Below are 16,828 nucleotides of genomic sequence, written 5' to 3'. Positions count from 1 at the left end.
AGGACATATCTTGAACTTGATCCACCCTATTGTAGTTAAGAAGTTGAAATTTTTGTTTGATTAATTTTTTGAATTGCCTTATTTGCCCTCAAATTGTACAGAAAAAATGGATAAAGCGAACAAATGCAGATCACACAAGAATAAGTTTGAGACCACTAAAAACAAAAGATAAAATATTAGAGACGGAAAAAATATGGTGCCAAGATCAAGAACCATTGCTATAATTAAACTTCAGATATTTGAGCTTCCAAATTTCTTTTGGTCTAATAAAAGACCTTTTTACGTAACGGGAACACAACGTGGCGGTCATGATTCTCTTACAATCATAGGCACTACAACAATTCAAGAGGCTAACTCATAATTTATGAATGAATGAGAAAGAACATGAGCAGTCGATCGACAATCATGAGCCAATCATAACAGAAAATAATTTATTTGTATTAACACAACGAAATGTATGAATATCCCAACAAAATCTGGATCCCTCGTACCTACAATCTCTATCCCCCTAACCAACCTCACAACCCACTTTTTCTCTGGGAAAAATAAAGAATAAAAACTACAAAGTAAATTTCTTGTATGCCAATTCGACATAGTAGGCACGTTTAAGTGAACTGCCCTTTATATGTATTCCTAAATTCTAAAACAAAAATCATTCCAACCTATGGAGGAATTTGGTTCGACAATCTGTATGTATCCTCGGCCAGCAGATTAGTTGTTTATGTACAAAAGAAAGTGCTCACGGGAAGCTCATCAACGTAAAAGAAGCTGATTTTGGGAAGCTCTCTTCACTGGCATTCGTTCAGGACGTTGGAGCACCATTTACAAACACAGAAGGCTGTAGAATATGAGCGGTATGAATGCATTAACAAGTTGTGCTGTGTAAGCCTCCAACATACCACTTACGGCCACGGCTAGGAGAAGAGAGCACCAATGCTGAAAAAGTTGCACCAAAAGCATATATAAACCACCAGCATTATCAACCATGCGGGCAAAAACCTGCAGCACAAAATTATCCTAATTCGGTGACAACTAGATGTGTATGCACTTTGTTTCCAATTAGGAAACACTAATGGACAAGAGTTTCTTGCACATGCATGACTCATCTGGTTCATAGAGTGCACCTCAACTCACTAAGTGACTTGACACTGTAATGTCCGACCAATAAATATCTTATGCACGAAATCCTTTTCTAAAACCCGTTTAACAAAATAACCAGTTCAGTTATAGCTAGTTTGGCAGAGGGAGAGATTGATAGATATGCACACCTCCGTAAGAATATATCCAGTGGATGATAGAAGGGGAAGCAGAACTAAGAAAGCAGCTAAGATAGATGTAAACACCTTTTTGGTGACATACATTAAGCAAATTAATGGAAACACCTTTTTGGTGAAATTAATTAATACAAATACTTACTGCCAGTTTTGCTCCACCTGAGGACACCATACTTGTACCCAAGGACTGATGCCTGGACATAAAAGCTGAACCAATACAATAACATTAAGAAATAGTTGTTTCCTGTCCTGTTCTTCTAGTGCAAGTACACTCATCATTGTATCTCCAATTCCGAGATCCAAAATTCCAGAAAAAGGATCAAGGGGTTGATCAATGTACCCAGAAGACATCCATATAGGACGAGCGCATCCCAATAAGAGTGAAAAGTGGCGGACAAAACATATAATATAAAAGACAAAACTCATGAGACTTATTTGAATCAAACTTATGAGATTAGGGCTTTGATCTAGGGGGGAGAAGGAATCCCATACCTGACAATAAGAAGATCTGAGTCACGATGATCAGTGAAAGCATTCATAAATTTATTTACAGATTGTCCTAATCGCCAAATTCTCCATACCTTGTACAAAGATAGTCAAGCAAATGATATAAGAAGATAGACTTCAAAACAAGTTTAACATCCCCAATTATATACATGCACACACACTCTCTCTCACACACACACCCACTCACCCACACACAGACAAAAACATGTTTTTAAAGGAATCGCCTTTCCAAAATATTCAAATACAGGATTTTGACTTGGAAATATTGTGTCCTCAACAAGTGGATTTTACTTATTGCATAAGACACAAATTTTAGACATCAACATAAGGTTTTAGTTTGAAACTTACTCGAATAATTTCCAATGCCAAGAAAACTGCCAAAGCTGCACAAATGAAAAATCAAGAGACTCCGGCTGCAAAAGAAACATACAAGGAGCATATATAAACACACATAATTAGAATCGCGATAAAAAACGTATACTTGGATGACAATCAATCTTTAGTCCTAAATTACCTGGAAGATAAGAGCAGGCACAAACATTGACACAGCCATCAGATGGTAGTATTTTCGGAGTAGAATCCTCTCAATCTTGCTACTTTTTGAAATGTTGTAGAACCTCAGAACAGAAATAAATATCACACAGATCCAGTAGGCACACAAAGATAATCTCTTAAGTGGTTCTGAAAAAATAAATGAAAGTACCCTGCCAAAAGAAAAAAGAGATTTAATGCCGACATAAGACAGCCATCAGAAAGAATAAACTAATCTTTTGTAAACAGAATCAAAACTATAATCGCTCACAGCAAATAGCCAACTTATGTAACAAAAAAAAAAAAAAAAAAAAAAGGAACCTTATACAAGTCTTAAGCCATGCAAGGTTCACCGACCATAATTGAGATCAATTACCACAATTCATGGGTCTCTGGCAGTCCGGTTCCTTGAAACTGGAATTCCAGTGTACCATGATATATGGAGAATAAAAAGTAGATTAAATGTCAAAAATAAATAAAACTTAAAAAACTGAAAATTCTGTTGTACCATGATATATGCAATCCATTGATTTTATGGACTCTAATTTAAGTATTTATGAATTTTTTAGCACATGGATGGATGTAGTCAAGTTGTGTGCAAGGAACCAAAGTGATATGTGTAATATTGCAAACTTACAACTCTATATTAGGTAACCTAGTATACGCTATGCGCCATACACCAGGGCTAAGAGCACATCAAATCCGATGCCAGTACCGCAAACCCAAACATAAAAAAGATCCTAATAACTCTGGTTTTGGTAGAACCTACCATTCAAACTATGTGAATGTTTTTTTATTAACAATGGTGGTAGATGTGTTTTAGTAAAGTTGCAAACACACAGAAAGTGTAACATAAAGAAAGTCTCAGTAACTGCAATTATGGGTGATCACAATGGAAAGCCGCTTTGCTGTTATCACTAATTTCAAATTCTTGACTAAGTCATGCTATGCAACTGTGCACACCAATACTAAGTGAGACTTAATTCAGAGGTTAGTTTGTTATCTAGTTGTTTATATTCAGTTGAATCGGTGCCAATGCACAATATCAACTAGCATGCAGACCCTTTGATGTTTTGTTCCCAGACTGTAGCAGTGATTTTCTATTAAATACCATTGAAAGCTTGCATTCCACACGTCTGTGAACTTCAGAACCAGTTACGTGAAATATAAACCACCTAACTATGGTGAAACCAACCGTAACCACCAAATAGAACCTAATAACCATGTCCTATAGAAGATAATAAAAAATCCAGTTGAAGTAACAAGTATAGAATAAATTATTGGAAAAGGTTGTACCATAACAAGGGATGCATATGAAAATCCTGAACCAACCGCATCCACGATGGAATGATCACAATCATGATAAATCCAAGTGAAGAAAAGAAGATAACAGATCTCCAAATCCCGTTGTTTGTCCTCACTTCACATTCGGAGAACAAATTTAAAGGCCATTGGGAAAAGAAGGCCAAGCAGCAACACCTGCATAAAATAGAATGATGGGTTTCCAGCCAGACCACTTGCAATCAATTTCATCTATTAAGAAAGCATACCTGCATAATAATACTAATCTCACTTCATTTACTTCCATAATGTAACACCTCTGATTATAAAAAAACCCAGACATCTGTGTGAGAAATGTCATGACCAATAGGATGAGTACATATAAGCAGTTTGACCAGAGAAAAAAAAAACTAATTAGAGCAGAAAAGAAATAACCTTTTCAGTGGTATATGCCAATATGTCACCAAAATAGAGAACAAGACCTGAAGTCACTAAACACGCTTCCCCTAGAGAGAAACAAAAGACATGCAACATCAACATCTACTGAGAAAAAACCAGAGAAATGCCCCAAAATAATAATCATCAGAGAGAGGTATAAATACAAAGAAAAATAAAGTGAGGGAGAGAGAGAGAGAGATCTGCACATTAGCTGACTAATGATATAGCACTTCAACATGAAGTGTTCAATATGAATTAATTAATGTCATACTATTATGGATAAATAACTTAAATGTCCAGACGAACATATCGACTGGGCAAATGCATATTCATGTTTTTTTAGTTGTGTAACCACTGAAAGCCACTAAAACATGAGGGGAACATGAGCAAGCAGTGAATAGTCAATCTATTCCTAAGAAGCTATAGCAACCATTTCAATTTAGCAGTTATGTTTTGTCCCCTTCAATCAATAAGAAAACTTCCATTGCATTTTGCAAGAACAAGTAAGTGAAATTGAAAAAGTAGCAAGGCATATACCAATGGAAGAACAAGATGGGAAAGTTCTAAGAACATGCTGAATTAATTTTACAGCTACCAATCCATGAAGAGCATCCATAATAACTTCAATGCAGTCTGAAAGCCTGTACGGAATGAGCAAATCATGTTTCAGTTTTCCAATTACTATTGGCTTAAGCATAAGTAGAGAACACTTTCCATGTTATCAATTCAGAAAAGAGGATTCAAAGACGTGCAGGAAACTTACTAGTAAGAGATACTGTACCAAGAGTCAGAGAGCACACTGCATTGTGCAATATTAAGCAACTTAAGCTAAACTTTGCATGCCTAATACTACATGAAGGTGGAGCAATATTCCCAGATGCACACGATATGGTTATGCAGAGAAAAATCAGCACACACAGGCAGCTGGCAGAAGCAGCCCAGTATTGCATCGTCAAAAATTCAAGTTCTGGATGGTAACATTGAACATATCATCAGCATAATAGAGAGGAACCATATCAGACAAAGGTGAGACGAAACAGTGGGAAGCATGGAACCCCATCAGATTGTAAAATCAATTAAAGGCTTCATATGAAAAAGTTTACCAGTTAACACAAAAAGTTTCAAAAGTTTACATCCAGAGAGAGAAAGAGAGAGAGAGAGAGGCAGAACAGGAGAAAAGGAAGGTTATGATCTTCAAGAGAGAGGAAACATTATTCTATGAGGACCTATGCACCAAGTTAAAAAAATGTCTCTACCATAACAACTTTTCCTGTATCCCATGTGACTTGGGAGCTGGGAGCCTGGGACTAATGCTGTTTCTAATTTCAACTGTTCATAAACATATAAAACGGAGAAAATGAACTCCCAAGATTTCATTTCTATCATTTCATCTTATAGATAGGATCACAGGAAAATACCGATTTCATCCATATTATTCTCTCTTAATATAGTATCAAGTACAAATTCGGCAGAATTAAGAATCAACATAAATATTCGGTTAAAAAAGGAATTACTTCAAAATACGCGTAATTATCCTCGTGTGCAAATGGAAGGTTTCTTTTGATCTTCAGACAGAAGAACTCCATTTTCCCTTCTCATCTATTCTTTCATGCTTTTCCCCACTAGCCACATTTCAAATCTATTCAAATATCGCCTATTGCCTTATCTATAGTGTCTGAAGTAGACTAAGAATTTACTATGACTGTGTCAGACCTAATGTAACAACATTATCTTATCAAAACCAGTACTCCGACAAATAGCAACGGCTTCCAAAATCCCAAATGGCACAAGGTTGAATAGCCCACAGAATTTAAAAACCCGAGCATGTTTACATGATCAACAGAATCCAGTCACATTCAATCGTGGACTCCACAAGGGAATCCCACCAGTAACGAAATGTTCATGTCTACTACTGAAACATAACCGTAAAGGTTTGAACTTTTCCAGCTAATCTGTACAGTGATGGAACTAAAGATGATACATTTACTAATTTGATGCTAATTATGATTAGGAGCCACGGATAACGGTGAATTGAAAACTACACAAAGTACCTTCAATAGAAACTTGGTGCAATGAAACCGCCAGCGAAAGCTGTATCGTTTTGGATATGAAAACAGTGGGCAACGCGACAGCCCCTAACAGTATACCCGACGAAGCACCCGGCCTGAAACATTAAAATTACAGTCAATGCCCACATTCAACACTGGACGAACCCTAACAAGAGCAATTGAAAAAACTGAAACAGAAGAGTAGGAGTAGTACCTGGTGCTAAATTGGGAGAGGGAGGTGGAAGAATCAGTGAGGATGTCGAGGGAGAGGGCGGAGAGGGCGAGGAGAGAGAGCGATGCCGTGGGAGAGGAGAGAGATGGGGAGAGAGAAGAGGACGCGAGAAATGAACAGCAACACCACAGCTCTCTCTCCGTTCATCATTCCGGCCATCGCAAATGCCATGGCCGCCATTGAAATTGGCGATCCTAAGCTTGTTCTAGGTTCGAGACGACGGAATTGGAACCGATTGAAGGATCAGAGAGAGGACTGAGAGGTAGGAGTCGTTGGGTTTTTTTTCGCGGGAATTGGCACCAACTTGTCGGCTTTTTTTATTTTTTTATTTTTTTTAAGGATTAAGAAGTGTAGTTTTAAATAATCGCACACCAAGAATAATAACCAACACACACAGCGTAACAAGCATGTCTACAAAATTAGAAAAATAACAACAGAAAAAGCATCAAAACATTTCTACTCCAATGCATCTAAATATCATTGTATATAAACACATATCATCTGTAAAACATTTCAACTCGATGCATTTTAAAGTCCAATGCAACGCCATTCGTCTCAATTTCAGTTTTAAGTCTTCAACTATGTCATATGCTCTAAGCAGCTCATATTACTGACTCCTAGCTCTTAGATTTTTACTTTATGAGCAAACTCCTCGTTGTTTAACTGCGTCCAGGCTCCTTTCTCTTCTCCACTGTAGGTGATGTTAAGAAATCCGTCGTCATCCTTATTTTCCTTATCGATTACATACATAGATGTATCTGTGTGCAACAACATTGGACGAAATTAGAGTTATTACCACAGTTTGAGAACAAGATGGATGGATATCCTTATGCCGATTGTTGCTCTAAAACAAAATATTTTTGCAGCTCTGCTTACCAGCGGGAGGATCAGTGTTCTTGAAATAGAGAAACAAAGGCTTTGTCCATGGCCTTCCTTCTTTCCCCTCGATCCGAATCCGAATAAACTCAATAAATTCGCTCAGAGGCAAATCGAAATGAACTTGGAATCTGCAGTCGCAAACACAGTATAGGCGATAAATCTGTGTGCGAACCCCTTCACATAGACAAGCAATATAACTTACTTATTTCTCTTCCCTCTTTTTTCTGACCGACTTCGTAACGAATGACATAACAGAAGCAAAGCAAAAACAAAGCATACGTATAAAAGGGGACAATCTTGTTCACAAATCAAGAAAATAAAGCAAAAAGATATCGGGAACTAACTTCTTCATGCAAATGTCAGGAATTTTACTGCTTGTATCCTTCTTCACATTCACCTGCACAGCACAAAGACTCAAATTACAAGAAGGTATTAATTCATAGAGAGAATTAACACATTTGACGTGGTCAAATTCTTACTGGTATATGATCTGGTCTTTTCTTCCTCAACAGCCAAGGATTTAGCTCGCGCTCTTGGCATGACTCCCATAAACTGAACATAACTCAAAACCATACATGTAAAATTAACTAACTAACCCATAAGTTTCAATTTAGAACTACAAATCAAGAGAATTAAAGCACAAGGGGACTGGAAACTAACTGCTTTCCGATAAAAGTGGATAATTCAGCATCAGGTTTTCCCTCGAGCGCAGCCTTCTCCTCAAGCTGAGCCTACTCCGCCATCACATGCATAGCAAACTCAAATTAGAACGGTGTATCCCTGGAATGTGTAGAACGTAAAAATACTCGATACAAGTTCAAATTCTTACCATATGCTCCTTGTTAAGATGATCATTCCAAGTGTCTAACATAACAATGCCTTTTGACAAAATAAAATCCCCTTTTATCCTACAAGCATAAGTGAAGGGAATAATCTTATTCCATAGTAGCAAATACAAATCGAGATATTTAAAGCACAGTGAATTGAGTTGAAGACTAACTTCCTCTTCTTCATCTTGACGACCTCGCCAAGAATTAAGTCACACATTTGAGCGTCATACTCAACAATCTACGTAAAACATTCAAATTAGAACAGGAGTATGTTCATTGAATGACTAAGAAATAAACATGTGTGAACTACAATTCTTAATGGTAATTTATCAATGCATCTACTGAGTACCCCTTTCTCTTAGTATCAAATTAATAATTGCTATTAATTGCTATTTTATCAATGCATCTACTAATTGCTATTTTTTAGTATCAAATTAATAATTACATGGCGAAATTCTTTAAACCAAATGAAATCTTGATCCAAAATGAATGCAAGTTCAAGGTCAATTTTCTAGATGAGAATGAGGATTATCCTCGTGAGTTTGGGTTATTTGCCGTGCCCAATGTAGCCCTCCAATTTCAACTCTCATTTGACATGGAAAACACTAACATTTTCCTTCCTATTTTTTTTTTCAATTAGTGAGTAAAATAGAAAGAAATTTGTTAGTTTTTCTCATGGAGTCTTAGTCTTACTCACTAATAAAAAAAAGTAGGAGCAAAAATTTTAAGAGATCTAGATTCATAAAATGTAAGAGTAACAAACGAATAAATTTGTTCGAATCTTTTTCTCACTATACTTTAAATAATCTTTTGTCACATGTAGTATGCATGTGAGAATTGGCTTCTTTTTTTTTGGTTAGAAATTTGTTTTTCCTTTTGAAATTCCATCGGAAAAATAAAAATAGCTATATGAGTAAATTAGTATGCTTCCAGTTTTTTCCCTTTTTAGTCAGATTCTATTTTTTTTTTTTAAATTAAAAAAAAAGTGGTCATTTACAAGGGACCAGGATCCTCTCCTGAGCTAAGGATGAGGATCCTCTTCATCAAAGGGTGTGGGCCGTTGGATGAAAATCTAACGGCTACAATTATTATAACTTTAAAGGGAACCCCCTGTTTGTAGCCGTTGGATTTTCATCCAAAGACCCATATCCCTTGATGAGGAGGATCCTCATCCTTAGCTCAGGAGAGGATCCTGGTCCTTTACAAGGGGTCTGAAAATAGTGAGAGGGAAAAATCGTCATCTAACAGTTCTCTTCAGCTCTATATCAACCCACATCTTTCTCTCCACGTTTTCAGGTTATTACACATGGAGCATGCAAACCCACCCACCATCACTCCTACACACTGAACCAGTACTCTCCCTCTCTCTCTCCTCTCTCTCTCTCTCTCTCTCTCTAAAAATACCCTCTCAAAAAACCCCTCTCTCTCTCTCTCTATGACCTTCTTCTTGATATTGGCAGCCTGAGTTGTAGGGTGGAGTTGATGGTTTTGCATTAGGTTTGAAGGTGATAACATGATGCGGGTGATGGTAACTGTTAATTGGTGAAGGCTATGCTTCCATGACCTTCTATTGATTTTGGAGACAAAGTAAGCCTACTTAATTTAACAAACTTTCAACTGGGGTTAACAGATGTGACATATTCAATAGGTTGAGTGCTTATTTGGAATGTGAAAAAGGTTTAGACCAATTTAGAGTGACACTAAAAGGTTGGGAGTTCTAAGTACTTATAGCGCGTTTACGTAAGGGTAATCGGAATCAAGAAACGGAATTGAATTCCGATTACGGCATACTCCGGTGTTTACCAAATCTGGGGGAATCAAAATTTAGTAGGTCCCACACAAATTTTGGAATCCAATTCCAAAATGTGGCTGATTTGGATTCCTAAGATATAGAAGGTATTGGGATTCCGAGTGGCTTGGGCAATCCACTTGATAATTTTTTTCCCTTTATGCCCTCACTTACTTTCATTATTTTCAAGATTATCCTTTTTTAACCTAGACTTATTTTTCTTTCACCCAACTCATTTTATTTATCAGTCGACCCATTTTATTTATCAGTCGACCTAGAGTAAATTCAATCGATTTAAAGTAACTCTGTAAATACATGCAGAATCATTTTGTTACTCAATGCAGAATCAGTTTGTTAGTTCATGCAGAATCAGTTTGTTACTCAATGCAGAATCAATTTGTTACTTCATGCAGAATCAGTTTGTTACTTCATGCAGAATCAGTTTGTTACTCAATGCAGAATCAGTTTGTTACTATTATATACTATATCAAATGTTATTAAAAAAAAGTATATAAAATATTTGCTTTGGGACAAGGGCATTTTAGTAATCATACTGGTTTATATTCCGATTCTACTGAATTAGTAAACAGCTTTATGGAATTGTATTCCGATTCCAGACAGTTTTAGTAAACAATTTCAACAAGAATCTGATTCTGATTCCACCTCATTTCAATTCCTCCTCAATCAAATTTCTCCTCAATCCGATTCCTCTCAATTTGATTACGGATTAGTAAACGCGCCATTAATCCTTTATTTTATTGTGGTCTAATTCGACCAACTATGACTTTCAAACATAAATAAATAACCCTGTCAAAAAAGGTAGTGCTATTTACAAACTATTTTTACTTTTCATACATCTCTCTCAATTTTCATCCGTCAAATCAAATGAATTGAAGAAAATTAAAAACTAGAAATAACAAAAGTGTTTGAAAAGTAAAATAGATGTGTGAATAACAAATCGATTTCCACGGTAGATTTTAATTAAAATTGTTGTTTATTAAAGTGTGTGAAATATAAAAACCAAACCCTACAAAAATAAGACTAACTTAAGAATATAAGATTAACTTGTGATTTTATCTTTTAGGAAATTTTGGTTTCTTCAGTTGTTCGACAAACCAATATGGGACGCAGCACAAATATTCAGCAGGTCCGATCGAACATAACTGAAGGCTTTTGACAGCAACCAATCAAACACGACCGACGACGTTTGGCAGCCACCGACTGAAATAAGTGGTATATTTCAGCAGCCACCGACCAAGCCCACCCCAAGTCGTTCGGCAGCCACCGACCAAGCCCAACCCAAGTCGTTCGACAGCAAGCGCCTACGCCAGAATCAACTTGAAGGATGTCCTGAAGAGACAATATAGTAACCAACACACGCAGCGTAACAAGCATGTCAACAAAATTAGACAAATAACAACAGAAAAAACATCAAAACATTTCTACTCCAATGCATCTAAATATCATTGTATATAAACACATATCATCTGTAAGCAAAGTCGGTGATAAAACATTTCAACTCGATGCATTTTAAAGTCCAATGCAACGCCATTCCTCTCAATATCAGTTTTAAGTCTTCAACTATGTCATATCCTCTAAGCAACTCACATTACTGACTCCTAGCTCTTAGATTTTTACTTTATGAGCAAACTCCTCGTTGTTTAACTGCGTCCAGGCTCCTTTCTCTTCTCCACTGTAGGTGATGTTAAGAAATCCATCGTCATCCTTATTTTCCTTATCGATTACATACATCGAGGTACCTGTGTGCAACAACATTGGACGAAATTAGAGTTATTACCACAGTTTGGGAACAAGATGGATGGATGGATATCCTTATGCCGATTGTCGCTCTAAAACAAAATATTTTGGCAGCTCTGCTTACCAGCGGGAGGATCAGTGTTCTTGAAATAGAGAAACATGATAAACCAAGTCATGTGCTGCTGACTTGAAATGATTATGCTGCTAAGCCATGTGCTTATGAAGATGGACAGAAGAATAACACAGGCTAAGCCATGTGCTTATGAAGATGGACAGAAGAATAACACAGCTAGACAAACACTTTCTGTTAGTTGTTTATTGCATGCGTAGCTTTTATTATTGCATGTGTGTATGAAAATCTTGTATAAAGATCAAGCTGCTGTTGTAGAGTAACTTAACAAAATTCAATTAAGTTGAATATATGAAATCAGTCTCTAGAAACCTAGTTTAAACTCTTTCATGGTATCACAGAGCTAAGAAAGTCTCACGACAACCCTAGAATTTTTTTTTTTCACTATGGCCTCTTCTGCGTTTTCCTCCTCCGATTCCTCTTCTGCCCTAACCCCTTCTGCTATCCCTAATGTCTCCAATTTTTTGACGATCAAGCTTGATCGTACCAACTACCCTCTTTGGCATGCGCAAATGCTTCCCCTGCTTCGTAGCAGGAACCTCGTCTCCTTCGTTGATGGCACTAATCTGTGTCCTTCGGCTTTTCTCAAAGATACTGAAGGCAATCTCACCACTGCTGTCAACCCTGCTTTCGAACTATGGATGCAGCAGGATGCCATGGTTATATCATGGATCAACAGTTCCGTTCACCCCACTGTTTTGGCCACTCTTATTGGCAAAAATAGTTCTCACTCCGCTTGGACTTCTCTCCGAGAACGTTATGCTTCCACATCCACTGGTTGTCTTTTACAACTCAGGAGTGATCTGATGAACACGCATCGTGGTGATTCATCCATTGCTGATTTTCTGGATCGTGTGAACTCTCTCGCTGACACTCTATCTCTCTCGGGGTCTCCTGTTTCAGACTCGGACTTGGTTGCCATTGTTCTCAACAATGTTGGTCCTGCGTTTGAAAGCACCGTCTCGTCTGCTCAAGCTCGCGAGGATGCCATCTCCTATGGTGCTTTGGAGGCCTTGCTTCTCGGTGCCGAACGTCGTCACAAGATGAGTCAGGTGGTCCATCTTGATGCTGCCCCTACTGCTCTCATTGCTGGCCGTGAAGGGCGCGGTTTTCAGGCCGGTGCTGGTCGTGGTCGTGGCTTTCATGCTGCTGCGGGTCGTGGCGGCCGTGGTCCTTTTTCTGGTGGTCGTGGCGTGATTCAACAGCCAGGAGCTCGTGCTCCTAATGATGGTGTCCTTGCTGTTGGCCCTCAGCAAAGTCATGGCTTTAATCCCAATGGTCGTGTTCATTGTCAAATCTGCCACAAACCTGGTCACTCTGCTATCAATTGCTACAATCGTATGAACATGGCATACGAAGGTCGTGTTCCTGCGCCCAAGCTTCAAGCCTTTGCTGCTGCTGCTCATGCTCCTGACCATCTCCCCGTGGCTCCTCCTCAAGTTCAAAATTGGCTCTTTGATTCTGGAGCTAATGCTTATATTACGAATGATCTGACACAAGTGGCTGATCCCCGAGAGTACAATGGAAATCACCATGTGAATGGTGTAGTTGGCGGCACAGGTTTGCATATCTCTCAAGTTGGTCACTCACATATTCGCACTCCCTCCCATACCTTTAATCTTTCCAACACCTTATATTGTCCCAATGCTTCCACCAATATTATTTCTATCAATCGTTTTACTATGGATAACCACTGCTCCCTGACCTTATATCCCCATTCTTATCGTGTTCAGGACCTAACAACAGGGAAGATCCTTTTGCAAGGCCGGAGTAAGAACGGCTTCTATCCTTTTTCCAGTCTTTCATCAAACAATAAACATGGCGTTTTTGCATTTTATGGTGGTCGCGTCTCTGATGCAGTGTGGCACTCTAGATTAGGGCATCCTTCTTCTTCTATTTTAAAGTTTTTAGTTGCTAGAAATAAATTGCCAATTCATGGTCATGTGACTTCTGCTCTATGTCACTCTTGTCCTCTAGGCAAAAGTCACAAGCTTCCCCTCCCGCTTTCAAGTTCAATTTCCAAATTTCCTTTAGATTTAATTCATTCGGATGTATGGACTTCCCCGTCTTACTCGATTGATGGATTTAAATATTATGTGATTTTTATTGATGATTATTCGCGCTACTCTTGGATATATCCTTTAAAACTCAAATCCGAAGTATTTAATACTTTTGTCACTTTCAAGAAACTCGTTGAAAATATGTTTAGTCGACACATCAAATCTTTGCAAACCGATGGTGGTGGTGAATATATGAATCATGTTTTTAAAACCTATTTATCCTCTCATGGCATTCATCATCGTTTTACATGTCCTCATCACCCTCAACAAAATGGCCTTGCCGAACGTAAACATCGACATATAGTTGAAACTGGCCTTACCCTTCTTTCTCATGCATCCATACCTGTCACGTTTTGGGTAGAGGCTTTTCACACTGCCAATTATTTGATTAATCGCTTGCCCACCAAAGTTTTACATAATGCATCTCCCTTTCAAACATTATTCTCCACTCCTCCTACCTATGAATTTTTAAAGGTTTTTGGATGTGCATGCTTCCCATATCTTCGCCCATATACTCAAAACAAACTTCAATTCCGGTCTAAAAAGTGTATTTTTCTTGGATATTCTTTAAATCAGCTGGGCTATCGTTGTTTTGATCCATCCACGGGTAAAATTTTTATGTCTCGCCATGTTATTTTTGATGAAAAATGCTTTCCCTATAAGGATATGGTTGTTCCTCCGGTTCTGCATACTCCATCCCCTGACATGATCACCATTGATCCCATACTGCCACCTCCAAACCCACTCACCCACACTTCCCACCGTGTCCACCCTATAACCTTGCCACCTAATCCTAACCCATCTCTACCTTTATCTACTACCACTCCACCGTTTGCCAACCCAACTATCCCTCTCATACCACCCACTATTCCTTCCCTTACCTCTAACCCTTCCCCTGCGAATATTGGGATCACGAGCACTGTGCCCCTGACACCTCTTCTACCATCTCACTCCATGCTTACCCGAGCCAAAGATGGCATTCGTAAACCTAATCCCCGCTATGCTTTAATTGCTGTTGCTAATCCTTTGGTTGAACCCTCCAGTTTTACACAGGCTAACAAATGTCCACGGTGGCGTCAAGCCATGGCTGAGGAGTTCACCGCTCTCCAACGCACAGGCACCTGGACTCTTGTGCCGCATCAACCACATCTTAATGTACTTCCCAACAAATGGGTTTACAGAATCAAACGCAAATCCGATGGCTCCATCGAACGCTTTAAAGCACGACTTGTTGCTAATGGCTTTCATCAGCAGGCAGGCCTCGACTACGCTGAAACGTTTAGTCCTGCGGTTACTCACGCCACCATCCGATTAATTCTTTCTGTTGCACTGCATTACAATTGGACTATCCGACAGTTGGACGTTCAGAACGCCTTCTTACATGGTTCCCTCTCTGAAGATGTCTATATGCGACAACCCCAGGGCTTTGTTGATCCTCAGTTTCCAACTCATATCTGCAAATTGCAACGTTCGCTTTACGGACTCAAACAAGCCCCTAGGGCGTGGTTTCAGTGCTTCTCCAATCATCTAGAGGGACTCGGGTTCGTTGCTTCCCAAGCTGACTCATCCTTATTTACTTACTTTGATGGCACCACCATTATTTATCTCTTGATTTACGTTGATGACATTTTGGTCACTGGAAATAATAGTTCGCAGATTGCTCGACTCATTGCTCAGCTTGGCTCACTTTTTTCTATGAAAGATCTTGGGCCTCTCCATTATTTTCTAGGCATGGAGGTTACTCGTACCACATCTGGATTTCATTTGTCCCAGGCCAAATATATCAGGGACCTTCTTCAACGCACACACATGGCCGACTGCAAGCCCATCCACACGCCATCATCTCCTGGTCGTCGTTTGCTTCTTCACGAAGGAGATCCTCTTTCTGATGCTACTGAATACCGTAGTGTCGTGGGTGCCCTTCAGTATTTGCTCTTTACTCGTCCCGACATTGCCTTCTCTGTCAATCAAGTATGTCAGTTCATGCACTCTCCCACAACGGTACACTGGGCTGCTGTCAAACGCATTTTGCGTTATCTTAAAGGCACTCATGATCATGGCTTGCTCTATCGTCCAAGTTCCCTCTCCATCACCGCTTATGCGGATGCGGACTATGCCGGTGATCCTAATGATCTTCGTTCCACGGGCGGTTATTGTATTTTTCTTGGATCTAATTTAATTTCATGGAGCTCCAAGAAACAACGTGGTGTTTCTCGCTCAAGCACTGAAGCTGAGTATCGTCAACTCGCTTATACTGCTGCTACTTTGTCTTGGTTTCGCCATTTATTTCATGATCTTCATCTTTCTCTTACACCCCCTCGGTTATGGTGTGATAATATAAGTGCTCTTGCCGTTGCTTCGAACCCTGTATATCAAGCACGAATGCGACATGTTGAAGTTGATTATCATTATGTTCGTGAGAAGGTTACTCGGAAGGAAATTATTGTGGGATATGTTGCATCTTCGGATCAGGTAGCAGATTTTCTGACCAAAGGCTTGTCTTCCACTCGGTTTCACTTTCTTATTTCCAAGCTTCCCGTTCTTGGTCGACCGCTTAGCTTGCGGGGGCGTGATAAACCAAGTCATGTGCTGCTGACTTGAAATGATTATGCTGCTAAGCCATGTGCTTATGAAGATGGACAGAAGAATAACACAGGCTAAGCCATGTGCTTATGAAGATGGACAGAAGAATAACACAGCTAGACAAACACTTTCTGTTAGTTGTTTATTGCATGCGTAGCTTTTATTATTGCATGTGTGTATGAAAATCTTGTATAAAGATCAAGCTGCTGTTGTAGAGTAACTTAACAAAATTCAATTAAGTTGAATATATGAAATCAGTCTCTAGAAACCTAGTTTAAACTCTTTCAAAACAAAGGCTTTGTCCATGGCCTTCCTTCTTTCCACTCGATCCGAATCCGAATAAACTCAATAAATTCGCTCAGAGGCAAATCGAAATGAACTTGGAATCTGCAGTCACAAACACAGTATAGGCGATAAATCTGTGTGCGAACCCCTTCACATAGACAAGCAATATAACTTATTTCTCGTCCCTCTATTTTCTGACCAAC

The 16,828-nt window shown here is 38.9% G+C and overlaps 2 protein-coding genes and 1 pseudogene across 8 annotated transcripts in view; 1 reads left to right on the top strand and 2 right to left on the bottom strand.

The window, feature by feature from the left end:
* Positions 1-418: 418 nt before the first annotated feature.
* LOC126616979 (dolichol kinase EVAN-like) lies at positions 419-6,720 on the bottom strand (annotated as a pseudogene).
* Positions 6,721-6,791: 71 nt separating this feature from the next.
* The window catches only part of LOC126616153 (uncharacterized), a 42,784-nt gene continuing 32,747 nt past the window's right edge, over positions 6,792-16,828 (bottom strand). For 6 of the 7 annotated variants that reach the window (XM_050284159.1, XM_050284162.1, XM_050284157.1 and 3 more), the window contains 7 exons: positions 8,191-8,258; positions 8,020-8,098; positions 7,851-7,921; positions 7,670-7,742; positions 7,535-7,587; positions 7,188-7,318; positions 6,792-7,069 (listed from right to left, as the gene is read on the bottom strand). In XM_050284159.1, coding sequence (XP_050140116.1) covers positions 6,936-7,069; positions 7,188-7,318; positions 7,535-7,587; positions 7,670-7,742; positions 7,851-7,921; positions 8,020-8,098; positions 8,191-8,258 — 609 coding nt within the window. In that variant the 3' untranslated portion in view covers positions 6,792-6,935. Of the gene's footprint in view, positions 7,070-7,187; positions 7,365-7,534; positions 7,588-7,669; positions 7,743-7,850; positions 7,922-8,019; positions 8,099-8,190; positions 8,259-16,828 lie in introns of all 7 variants that reach the window. The other variant, XR_007621037.1, reaches the window with a different exon arrangement.
* Positions 9,375-16,828, top strand: part of LOC126616149 (uncharacterized) — a 90,099-nt gene continuing 82,645 nt past the window's right edge. Inside the window, exon 1 of the mRNA XM_050284153.1 lies at positions 9,375-9,389. The gene's annotated coding sequence lies outside the window, so the exon portion shown is untranslated. The remainder of the gene's footprint in view (positions 9,390-16,828) is intronic.

The sequence above is a fragment of the Malus sylvestris genome, chromosome 3 (assembly GCF_916048215.2).
Source record: "Malus sylvestris chromosome 3, drMalSylv7.2, whole genome shotgun sequence".
In the NCBI taxonomy this organism is placed as follows: domain Eukaryota; kingdom Viridiplantae; phylum Streptophyta; class Magnoliopsida; order Rosales; family Rosaceae; genus Malus; species Malus sylvestris.
This window is presented reverse-complemented; position numbering and strand designations above follow the sequence as displayed.